The sequence below is a fragment of the Pseudophryne corroboree genome, chromosome 8 (assembly GCF_028390025.1).
Source record: "Pseudophryne corroboree isolate aPseCor3 chromosome 8, aPseCor3.hap2, whole genome shotgun sequence".
Classification (NCBI taxonomy): Eukaryota; Metazoa; Chordata; class Amphibia; order Anura; family Myobatrachidae; genus Pseudophryne; species Pseudophryne corroboree.
Window position 1 is genome coordinate 92,259,794 of NC_086451.1, and position 12,150 is coordinate 92,271,943.

Sequence of the window (12,150 nt, forward strand, 5' to 3'; positions counted from 1 at the left end):
GCAGCAGGGACAGGGCTCGAGATTGGGAGAGGGTGCAGCAGGGACAAGGGCAGAGAGTGGGAGAGGGTGCAGCAGGGACAGGGACAGAGAGTGGGAGAGGGTGCAGCAGGGATAGTGCTACAGAGGGTGCAGCAGGGACAGGGCTCGAGATTGGGAGAGGGTGCAGCAGGGACAAGGGCAGAGAGTGGGAGAGGGTGCAGCAGGGACAGGGGCAGAGAGTGAGAGAAGGTGGAGCAGGGGCAGAGAGTGGGAGAGGGTGCAGCAAGGACAGTGGTATAGTGTACTGGGTGCAGCAGGGATAATAGTGTGCTGAGCGTGCAGCAAAGACAGTGGCAGAGAGATTGCAGATGGTGTAGAAAGGGCATAGAGTGGACAGAGAGGGCTGCGGGGTCAGAGAATACAACAGGTACAAGGTTAGAGAGTTGGTAGAGGGTGCTGCAGGGACAGGGGCAGAGAGTGGGAGAAGGTGGAGCAGGGGCAGAGAGTTGGTAGAGGGTGCTGCAGGGACAGGGGCAGAGAGTGGGAGAGGGTGCAGCAGGGACAGTGGTATAGTGTACTGGGTGCAGCAGGGATAATAGTGTGCTGAGCGTGCAGCAAAGAGAGTGGCAGAGAGATTGCAGATGGTGTAGAAAGGGCATAGAGTGGACAGAGAGGGCTGCGGGGTCAGAGAGTACAACAGGTACAAGGCTAGAGAGTTGGTAGAGGGTGCTGCAGGGACAGGGGCAGAGAGTTTGCAGAAGGTTTAGCATGGGCACTAGAGTGGGCAGATAGTGCAGCAGGAGCAGGGCAAGAGAGTGGGCAGAGGGCGAAGCAGGGACAGGGGCAGAAAGTTTGCAGATGGTGCAGCAGGGGCAGAAAGTGGGCAGAGAGTACAGCAGAGACAGAGAGTGGGCACTCCTGCAGCAGCAGCAACACACAGGGGTAGAGGGTGCAGCAGGGGGGACAAGATGTGTGGCAGTTCCGAAGGGACTGCTCAGCCGCCCATCAGACTGCAGCAGCGCTGGGTCAGACGGAGCAACACAGCACCCAGGCTGGCAGTGCAGAGGAGCTGGCTGATGGGTGAGTAATCTACACTGCAGACTGGAGTCCCTCCCTAGGGGAGGCGGAGAGCAGAGTTACAGGAGATTAATCTCTCACCACCAGCAGAGTGTCCTTCTTGCGAAGTTTCCTTCTACCAGCAGCAGTGTATGAGGGTGGGGTGTCCCTGTAAGATGCGGTGACAGGCACTGAGCTGCAGGGGGGCACATTGCAGGGAGCATGCACTGCTATGGCAGGGGGACCCTTCTTAGTGACCCCTCCTGGGCAGATATGGGACCCCCTGCTCTTTGCTGCACTATTCATCCTCAGCAGTTCTGTCACAGGAGCTGCAACAGGGAACTGAGGATCCTTAGGGGGTGCTGGAGAAGGTAACCCCCAAAACGCTGCTATCTACAGGAACCCAGAGAGGAGCAGGTAGACCCCCTACTACAACCGAGAGAGGAGCCAGGACCCAGACGAGCAGAGACTGCACTGCTGCTGCTGCATGCCAGCACTGACACAGGTACTTAACAGTCTCTATTTTATTTATGGCTCTTGGCTGAATGGTCACCCCCCTGCATGCCCTCTATCTGCCTTTCATTGCTTCTGATGGCTGGGAGTTAATGGCAGATCCTCTCTTTATGTAACCAAATCTGCAGCCAAGAGTCATTATTAGCATTATGATGTGTCAAATCAACAGACAGAAAGTTCCCCTGCTGGCAATTTTAAGGTGTATCTCCCCCCACCCATACTCACACATTGTAACTTTCACCCCCTGCCCTACTGTCTGCTGTTCACATCATTGCAGATACTGTATATTCATATTATTGTGGGGGAAATAAAACAGTGTCAGTGAGTGAGTGTTCTGTTCTCCCAGCTCTGAGAGGAGGTTGGTGCATTATGCTATAGCAATTCCATCACAATGAAATGCTGATTCCAAATGAACACTGTATTGTCAGCTAAACTGTCCAGATAGCATGAGTATAGTGACTTTCACTAATTGCAGCTGCACCAAAAAGGGATAAAGTATACAGGCAAATCAATGAGGTCCAAATATATATATATAATGTTATTTATAGAATGTTATTTCATCGTTATTCTATGTCAGCAGGAGATGCCTCCGAAAGGGTTAATGACTGTACCCCCTGCGCGATTCTTCAGGCCTGTCCCCAGAATTAGCAGGAGAGAGGCTCCAGCATGGAACCATGGTGCTGTATACTCCACGCCGTTCTGAGCTGCCAGACACCGAATTGAATTTGCAATGTCTACATGTGCCTAAAATGTTTCTAGTAATTTGTGGTGTGCAAAGTGCCTTTTATGGCATAGGCAAGTCATAGCTATAGTATTTAGAGTCGCTGTGCAGTGCTGTAACTGGGCATTTTAGCGATGTGCGCAAGAAACGGCATTGGCGCCCCCCCTATGCAAGATAGGGGCAGTGCGCGGCGTAGGTGCGCGAAAAATATATAGGGGCGTGGCTTCATGGGGAAGGGGCGTGGCCACACAATAATACCAATTCATACTACGGTGCACAGTAGTATTCAAATTACGCTGCACAGTAGCGTCACTACACCAGGTAGAGCCCCTTTTACACATTACGGCAGCCAGTCCCCCTTTTTACACATTACGACAGACAGCGTCCCCCTTTTTACACATTACGGCAGACAGCGTCCCCCTTTTTACACATTACGGCAGACAGCATTCCCTTTTTACACAATACGGCAGACAGCGTCCCCTTTTTTACACATTACGGCAGACAGCATCCCCCTTTTTACACATTACGGCAGACAGCATCCACCTTTTTACACATTACGGCAGACAGTGTTCCCTTTTTACACACCTGGCACACACGTAGTTACGGCGCTGTCGCTGTGTAATGATTCCTGTGTTATTATTATTTGTTGCAATTGGTTTCCGATGCGGCTTCAGGCTAAAAGATAAGTACTCCTTGCAATGTGTCAATTCTTCGTTGTTATCATCTATAATATATGAAGAATATGGAACAAATGACATTCAATTATTTATAGAAACGAAAAAAAAAATTTTTATACACACATTTAAAATTCTGTGTGATCATGTGTTGTGTTGTACGTGAGACAACTGATTTGCTGTGTTCTCTCACTATATCCTTTTACATATTTTATAATGCTCCTGTCATCACGTTCCTAATTACTTAGTTTCTTTAAACAGAAAAAAATTATAATAATAAAAAAAGCATATAGATATGGGTGGTATTCATGTGACCGCCGGTCAGCTGACCGACAGTCACATGACCTCCTCCACGAGCCCGACGGCTCACTATCCCGATGGTCGGCATGCCGACCAACATGGACTATTTCCACTCGCCCCTCCCCGCCGTCGGTATGCTGCCGGGATCCCGGCGTCGGTAAGCTGACCGGCGGTCAGGAGACCGCCGGTCACCAGTACTACACCTATATATATATATATATATATATAAAAAACTAGCTATCACGGGAGTGTTCCAGCAGCAGATTATCTGACATTCAGTAAAAAGTGAGCCTCACGTCTGTCCATAAGCGAAAATTGGAGACTGTTAAAAACACAATGCCTTGCTGACAACAATATATAGTATGCCACATAACAATGGCATTGTATCATTAAATATTGGTTTGCAGATTTTTTGGAAACTTCTAGTTAAAATGTTGACCATCAGTAAATTTTAGAAGGAAAGCTATCACCTAATACAGATTTCTTAAAATATGCAAATAGATTTCTGTATGAGCATGATAAACTTTTCCATTTGTCTATATGGCGTCCCCGAAGTGGCGGTAATAAGGTTTGCCTCATGCCTCAGTAATGTGACTTATGGACCCTACACACTGGGCGATATTACTGAAAGATGTGAACAATCTCGTTCATTAATGAATGAGATACAGTTCATATCTTTCATTGTGGAGGCAGCAACGATAAACGATGCGCGGCCCCGCGCTCGTTCATTGTTGTTGCTCCGTCGCTTGTGCATGCAGACCAATATGGACGATCTCGTCCATATTTGCATGCACTGCTATGGAGCCGGGTGACGGGGGTAGTGAAGAAACTTCACTCCCCCCCCCCCACCTTCCCCCGCCACCGGGTCGCCCGTCTGCCGTATCGGCGGTCGGGCAGCCCGGTGGCGGGCTGTGCAGTGTGTAGGGCCCATAAGGGGCAGATGCACCAGCTCCTAACTGTCAATTTACATATTGGAGCTGATTGGCTGGTGTGTTATCACCTTGCACATATCACTGCTTTATCACTTCTCCAGGCTTAATATAACTGTGAAAAATATGTCTCAATGTGAATGCTCTATTAAGTCAATGGAACTGCTCAGTAAGTCATTCCTACTGACACAAAGGTATAGCTCTTCGTTTATAGCTTACAGTAATATGTAATAGCTTGCTATGTGCGGGCTGTGTGGGAATTTCTTCAGGTATGCCCGTATTTTTAAAGCGGCAATGGTTTACAAGGCAAAACCAACCTGGGGGTAAATTTACTAAGATGGGAGTTCTAGTTAAGATGGGATGTTGCCCATGGCAACCAATCAGATTCTACTTCTCATTTATCTAGCACCTTCTAGAAGATAATACCTGAAATCTGATTGGTTGCTATTGGCAACATCTCATCTTAAATAGAACTCCCATCTTATTAAATTTACCCCCAGATTTTGTCTTGTAAATTATTGCCACTTTAAAAATACGGGTATACAGTACTTGCAGAAATGTCTGCACAGCATGCACATCGTAGGTAGTTACATATTGCCCCAGATCTCTTAGTATAGGGTTTCATCTGCTAATAACTGAATCATTGCAATTAATAAAACATTGTTCATTCCAGGTACCAAGGAGGCTGACCCTGGAACCAGCACGTAGCTTACAGCTCTGAAATGCTTCTGATTCCATCTCTATGGATATAGCAAGAGAAAGCTACCATATAAACTACAGCCATCGGGACGAGGTCTCGCCCATCTGTGACCTGGAAGGCAGGAGCAATATTCAACTATCAATGCGTCGCTTTCCACCGGACTATCTGAGCCTGCTTGAGATTGTCCTGGTGTTAAATACTATGGGGTGCATCCATAGCCTTAGCTGCAAACCCAAGGTCTTCAGAGAGTCCATATCTGTCTTGGATATCAAAGCCTCCATTGACTCTTCTCCCACCAGCATCGATGAGTCGTCCAGCGTCGTTCTCAGATACAGGACGCCCCATTTCCGAGCTACCGCCCAAGTGCTTGTGCCTCAAATCTCTGGGAAGGAGTCCTGGAGGGTGGGCTGGATCCAGGCCTGTAACCATATGGAGTTCTACAATTACTATGGAGACCTTGGCATGTAAGTGTATGCTGCAGGTGACATAATAGAGTAGATGTATGTTCCATTGATTCATTCCATTATTTATATATCTGAAGGAGAACTGAGTAGATAATTGTTTCCATCTTGTCTGCTGAAAATATGACAGTTAGGGGTTAATCGAATTCCCTACGATGTACTTGAACGGCACATTGCAGCCAGCATCATCGCAAGTTTTCCCTTGTGTCTCTCATAGAGGGCTCACTTATCCAGAATTGCATATATTAGTGAATTGCGTTATTACAGTAGAGCCCACATTGCAATATGCGATTCTTATGGCGGGGTGTATCCTTGAACAACCGCAGGGACAGCAGTCCGTCCCTGCTATGTGCTCTGAGTGTTGCAGGGGCTCCTCCGCTGACCACACATGCGCGGTGGCCATTCTCTTTGCATTCCGGAAGTTGGTAAATCTGGCAGCACCGCATTCCCCGTAGAAACCAATAGGGGTTGTGGCTGCGGCAGGAATGGAGGGATCACAGCAGTTGGAGGTTTTTGGAGCAGTCTGCTGCAGTCCCTTAGTAATACATATGAGGATACCCCCCAAAACGGGTGTTTTCGGGGATTAAGCCGCAAATATTCAATGATAAATGGGCCCCATAGAGGTGCACAGGAAAACTTGCGATGTCGAGAGTTCCATAACTAGCTGGTATGCACGCAGCTGAGCACTGCACCAATGCTCGGTGGCACATTGCATACAGTTGAATTGACCCCTAGAAGTTGCGAATGGGGTGTCACACCCTGCATCAGTTACATGCACTGAAGACTATCTCACTGGGATGAAACTTTGGGCCGGATTTAGTACACACAATATACGGCTGCAATGTTCGACAGCGAACATCGCAGTAGAATATGGTACCCCAACATTTCCAGTAACCCTGTGCAAATCTTAGCAGCCATCGACCTGAAACTGAGACTTCCCTTTTGAGTCCTTCTTAATTTGCTCATCCTGCCAGGAAGTGACCCTGCGGCTTAGAGCTGCTTCCTGTTTGTGGAGCGCAAGCTCATGTTCTACAGGATGTGACACCTCACAGAATTTATCAGTCTTGGCACCACAGTTCCTGCACTTGGTTTCAGGACTCTGTAATATCTGTCTGCGGCAATGTTACCCACCTAACAAGTTGACATATTGATGAATAATTATGGGGAAAAAAGCATTGTCAGTGTTAAGTCATCGGGCATGGATCCAGTAAGAGAAAGATCTCGGCTGGCATGGCATGCTGGGACTTGTAGTTTCACGGTAGTTGTAAGGTAGGCTTGGGTATAAGTAATATCATGATTTGTGTAGCTCTAATCTGCTCATTTCCAGCTATGAAACACTATAAACTGATTATGAAGGATCAATATGTGAAATGGATATAGAATCAGCAGTGGAATGAGATCCGCAAGGCTCTTACTATCATAGTGACAGCTGCTTCAAGGATCTTTCTCTCATTATCTATTTGATTGACTTACACTTTTCTGAGAACTCATGTATTAGACATCTTAGAACATTTCTACATTCTACGTCATCCTTCCTCTTATCAACAGCACCTTTATTTCTCCTTGTCTTGAATATTGGACAAGTCACCCCCGTGTGTCCATTGTGAATTATATGGACCTTAGAAATCACTGACGCGTTCTGTCACCATATAGAGGATTTATTGCTTTTATACAGCTCATCGCTTTCCAAGGTGTCTCCTTATATCATTATAAAGTACGGTGGGGGTTATTCAGAGATGGATGCAGATCTTGCTTCACGTAGCAAGATCTGCGTCCATATACCCACATGCTGAGGGCCGCCCGGCACAGGGCAAGGCCGCCCAGCATGTTATGGCGCCGCCCCGCGATACATTTGCAATTAAATTGCAAAAGCAATGAATAGAGGTTGACCCCTGCCCACGCAGCCTGGCTGCGCTGGCAGGCGGTTCGGCGCCATTTTTTGTCTCGGTGAGGCTGTGTGTGACGTCATGCAGCCGACCCGAAAACGGTCCGGTCATGCCTGCGTTGTCCGGACTGCACCCACTAAACGCTGCGTTAACGCCCCCCCCCAGCGGCCACCGCTGTCAATCACCTTGAGGCTGCATCCTTCTGGGAAGCGGCCGCATGGTGATGGGTCACGCACGCACACTATAGACGCTGCGCATACGCAGTCCTCCTGGATGCACCCGCTGCGTGCGAATGCGTGGCTGCGTCCAGGTCTGAATAGACCGCAGTATGCGGTAATGACAAGACACAAGATGTATCTGGTACATGAAATGACAGAAGCTGATTTTATCGCTCTCTGAGGTTTGATACGTCTCCCCCACAGAATTTCATGTTAGATTTATTTTTATTTGATAACAGATCTAGCAGGAGAGAAAACAAAACAGTAAAATAACCCCAATCCCTCGTGTAGCTGAGCCCAGGTGTTGGAGCCTCACCCGTTTTGCGGCAGCACGCATTTCTGGGATAAAACATTGCTTATTGTGGCTCTCACGTCTGTAAGGTGAAGAAGAACAAAGAGATGTCTACTGCCATAACACCTTGCGGCTTAATGAATTGCTCCCGCTGTGTCTGACCCTGCAGTGTTATCGCATTTCCTCCTGCTATATGTAATGACAAACTCCTGAAATGCTAACATGTATATCTGTGAATGTGTCGTTACTGGTACAGTACCAGGGAATTATTTCTCCTGTGTCAGTAGATAACACTTACTGACTCTTTTCCCTTTGCCAGCAGCTGTCAGGGTTACTCCCATACCCTGCTACCCCCATCAATATCTGCCCCTTATCACACTTATTTCAGTCCTTCCGGAGGGCCTAGCTGGGTGGCTGTTAGACACAACAATACTTCTCCCTTCACAGTTCTGTATTTGTATTTGTGTTTGTGTGTGTGTGTGTGTGTGTGTGTGTGTGTGTGTGTGTGTGTGTGTGTGTGTGTGTGTGTGTGTGTGTGTCTGTAGCAAAACAAGCAGTTTTATTTCGTTTCTGCTCTTCAGACTGTAAGCTCCAGTGGCCAAATCCTTTCCGCCTTGTGTCCTGCATCAGTTTAACCACTTGAGTGGCATGCCCGGAAGATCTCTGGGACCAGCTCCACTGGAGAGACAGGTGATCCCGGAAGATTTCTGGGGCATGCCCAGCGCTGCTCCCCCTCCTTCCTTGTACCCCGTTCGGGGGAGCGGAGTATTGCAGAATGACGCGGATGCGTTGTGATGTTCTGCAAAACTCTGTCCCCCAGAGCAGAGTATGAAGGAGGCGGGGGAGAGAATTTCAGTGCTGGCGCAAATATACACCCCCTTGGCAATGAGCAATCCCCTTGCCAACAAGCATTTCCCTTGGCACCAAGCCTTACTATTGGCAATGAGCATGGATCCCAGAGCATGAAACCCCTGGCAACGAGCATGACACCCAGCACGTGAAACCCCTGGCAACGAGCAGGTAATTCATTTAAAAACCAACCCTGGGAGGTGTGACATAGTAAAAATAAAGTCACCACTGAGGGGTTAAAGCGTGTTTAATTTGTCTCTCTGATTACAGAACAAGATGGAGGATAATAATAGTAAAGCATTAAGATCACAATTGTTGCTCCCATGACTGGAGTGTCCCTGTTGTAGATATGTTTCTCCCTCTAAACTGCACTGATAGGAGCTGTTGACCTAATAAGTGAGGCCAGCATGCTGCAGTAATGATCTGAGCAGTATGGGGCCTGGATGCTAGTTACCTGCTTCATTTCCTAGTGGAAATTCCATTGGCAATACATCCTTTCCTGCAGTTAAATATGTCATGAGTCTGACATTCCCTGCCAGGACCACCAGATAATGACAGTAATTGTTTATGTCTGCTGTATATTATTTAGCGGGCACGCACGCATGGACACACACACACACACACACACACACACACACACACACACACACACACACAATGACCTGTTTGAGTTGTGTGCTGTACATCTGGCAGGGCCTGTGTTTTGTCTGTGTCAGGGGTTATCTGGTTGTGTGACACTGAGAAACATGATGGAAATTTAGTTTTCTGCCACCGATACTGCGCTAGGAAAGAAGTGATTAGGGCATAAACAGCTACCATACTGCTTATATATTCATGGCTTATGTGCATATAAAAGTACAGGCCTACTGCATATAAGGAGAGCTTGCAGTTTGTATAGGAGCAGAGCCGGTCCTAACCAATGTGATGCCCTAGGCAAGATTTTGGCTGGTGCCCCCTAGCACCACCGCTGGTTCCGCCTCTGACCTTGCACCTCTTTCCCAGCACCATCACCCCTTACCCATAGCAATCGTTATTTTGGTGTTTGTACCCCCTATATTTTAAATAGGAACAGTTTGCACATTTGGTGCTCAGCCCAAAAAGGGGTGTGTTTTTGCTGGCAAGGGGCATGGCCACACAATAGTAACCCCAATTCCAATTACGACACACAGCACTGCAACTTTATTCACATTTGATCATGCGATAGTGTCCATAATTCATACAGGTTGAGTATCCCATATCCAAATATTCCGAAATACGGAATATTCCGAAATACGGACTTTTTTGAGTGAGAGTGAGATAGTGAAACCTTTGTTTTTTGATGGCTCAATGTACACAAACTTTGTTTAATACACAAAGCTATTAAAAATATTGTATTAAATAACCTTCAGGCTGTGTGTATAAGGTGTATATGAAACATAAAGGAATTGTGTAAATGTAGATACACTTTGTTCAATGCACAAAGTTACAAAAAATATTGGCTAAAATTACCTTCCGGCTGTGTGTATAAGGTGTATATGTAACATAAATGCATTCTGTGCTTAGACTTGGGTCCCATCACCATGATATCTCATTATGGTATGCAATTATTCCAAAATACGGAAAAATCCGATATCCAAAATACCTCTGGTCCCAAGCATTTTGGATAAGGGATACTCAACCTGTATTACATCCCACAGTAGTATCACTTTACCTTATAACGTTACTCCTCACAGTAGAGCCCCTTATTCACATTACATCACACTGACTTGCTCCTTATTCACATTACACCACACCCTATTGCTCTTTTTTCACATTAGACGACACAGTAGTGCCTTTTCTATACACGCCACATAGTAGAGCACCTTATACACATAATGCCACAGAGTAATGCCCCTTGCACATATGAAACACATTATTAAATGTCCTTATAAACATAATGCGCCTTACACATTATGACAACCTTTATTAATGCCCTTTTACACATAATGTCCCTTACACATATGCCGCACATTATTAATGCCCTTATACACATAATGACACACATAGTGCCCCCTACACATTTGCTGCACATTATTAGTGCCCCATACACATAATGACACACATACAGTAGTACCCTGTTACACATATGTCACACATTATTAATGCCCTTATACACATAATGACACACATAGTGCCCCTTACACATATGTTGCACATTATTAATGCATTTTTACATGACACACATAATGCTCCTTACACATATTCCGAACACTACTGCACAACCAACCCACTCACATGCACACAACACTCACACTGCCACTAACACTGTGACCTCTGCCTCTGCTTGGATACAGATGTGTCCTCATAAATCTTGCCTCAATGCTAACGTCGGGCACCTTTTTTTAAATGAAAATGCATCTTATTTCCATTGCTATGTGGCTGGGATGCACAAGCAGCTTCTGCTGATTAAAATGATATGCAGCATGCCTATATACTCTGTGAGACTGTGGCTGTATCTGCATATGAAATGCTACACACAGAATATAGGCATGCCACATATCATTTTAATCAGCAGAAGCTGCTGATGCCCCTAGGCATATCAAATGCCCTAGGCAATTGCCTAGTTTACCTATGCCTATGGCCGGCTCTGTATAGGAGGAGATGATTTCACTCAACAACCAGGAGGAAGCTAATCACAAACAAGTACAGAGGTGTTACAGATACCGAGAGGTAGCTGTAACTAGCAAAAAAAAACAACCCAAACACTGCTGCCATAGGCAAACGCAGGGGGGGGGGGGGGGTTCCGGTTGCCTGGAAACCCCCCTCCCCCTTGGCAAGTGGCTCAAATTATGACAACAGTTGCAATGGTATATAATACAATTACTAGAGCTGCCCCCACATCATGCAATTTTAGCTGCTGCGCATGCCCATGGATAGAAGCTTTTGAGGCATCAATCTGTGCACTGGACCAAAGAGTAGCTACCAAGAAGAAGAGATAGGAACCTTATAATGAGGTGGGAGAATGTGTGCTTAGAAAGTGCAGTACTGGTTATATTATATTTGTGTATTTATTTATTATGGTATGTTTAACCTTTTCCTGACCACTTACATTATCTGAATTATATAAAATATGTTTGATACAGCCTATACTATTGACCATCTATAGTGTTAAATATTAATATTGTATTCCATGTTCCGCAGAGTGGGATATTATGGATTGCATTTGGAAACCCCCCTCTAGAAATCCTGTGTTTGCCACTGGCTGCATATTCAGTTATTGTGGCCACAAGTTCTGTACCGGCTGAAGCCAAACGTTCGGTGCCGTCGTTGGTAATCGGGATCAGTGAGGGATAGGAAAGCACATGAGGTAGAGAAGATGCTTTTATAAAGAGCACAAAGGGAGGTGTTTAGGAAGAACAGTAGAGAAGGTGAATGACGACTGGGAGGAGCTTTTGTAATTCTTTTCATTTTAAAATTCTTTATTATTACGTACAAATTGAATTTATATTATAACTAAAGGAAATATGAGGATTCCATCCATTACCCAGACACTGCCTTGCACAGTTTACAGAGTTTCCAGGCAACCAGAGAATGCTGAAGTGGGCCTATTTATT

The 12,150-nt window shown here is 46.1% G+C and overlaps 1 protein-coding gene across 4 annotated transcripts in view; it reads left to right on the forward strand.

Moving 5' to 3' along the window:
* The first annotated feature begins 1,101 nt into the window (after nt 1–1,101).
* Nucleotides 1,102–12,150, forward strand: part of FAM78A (family with sequence similarity 78 member A) — a 29,989-nt gene continuing 18,940 nt past the window's right edge. Inside the window, exons 1-3 of one of the 4 annotated variants that reach the window (XM_063936798.1) lie at nt 1,102–1,540; nt 2,126–2,343; nt 4,846–5,336. In XM_063936798.1, the coding sequence (XP_063792868.1) occupies nt 4,915–5,336 (422 nt within the window). In that variant the 5' untranslated portion in view covers nt 1,102–1,540; nt 2,126–2,343; nt 4,846–4,914. The remainder of the gene's footprint in view (nt 1,541–2,125; nt 2,344–4,845; nt 5,337–12,150) is intronic. The other 3 variants (XM_063936797.1, XM_063936799.1, XM_063936800.1) reach the window with 3 other exon arrangements.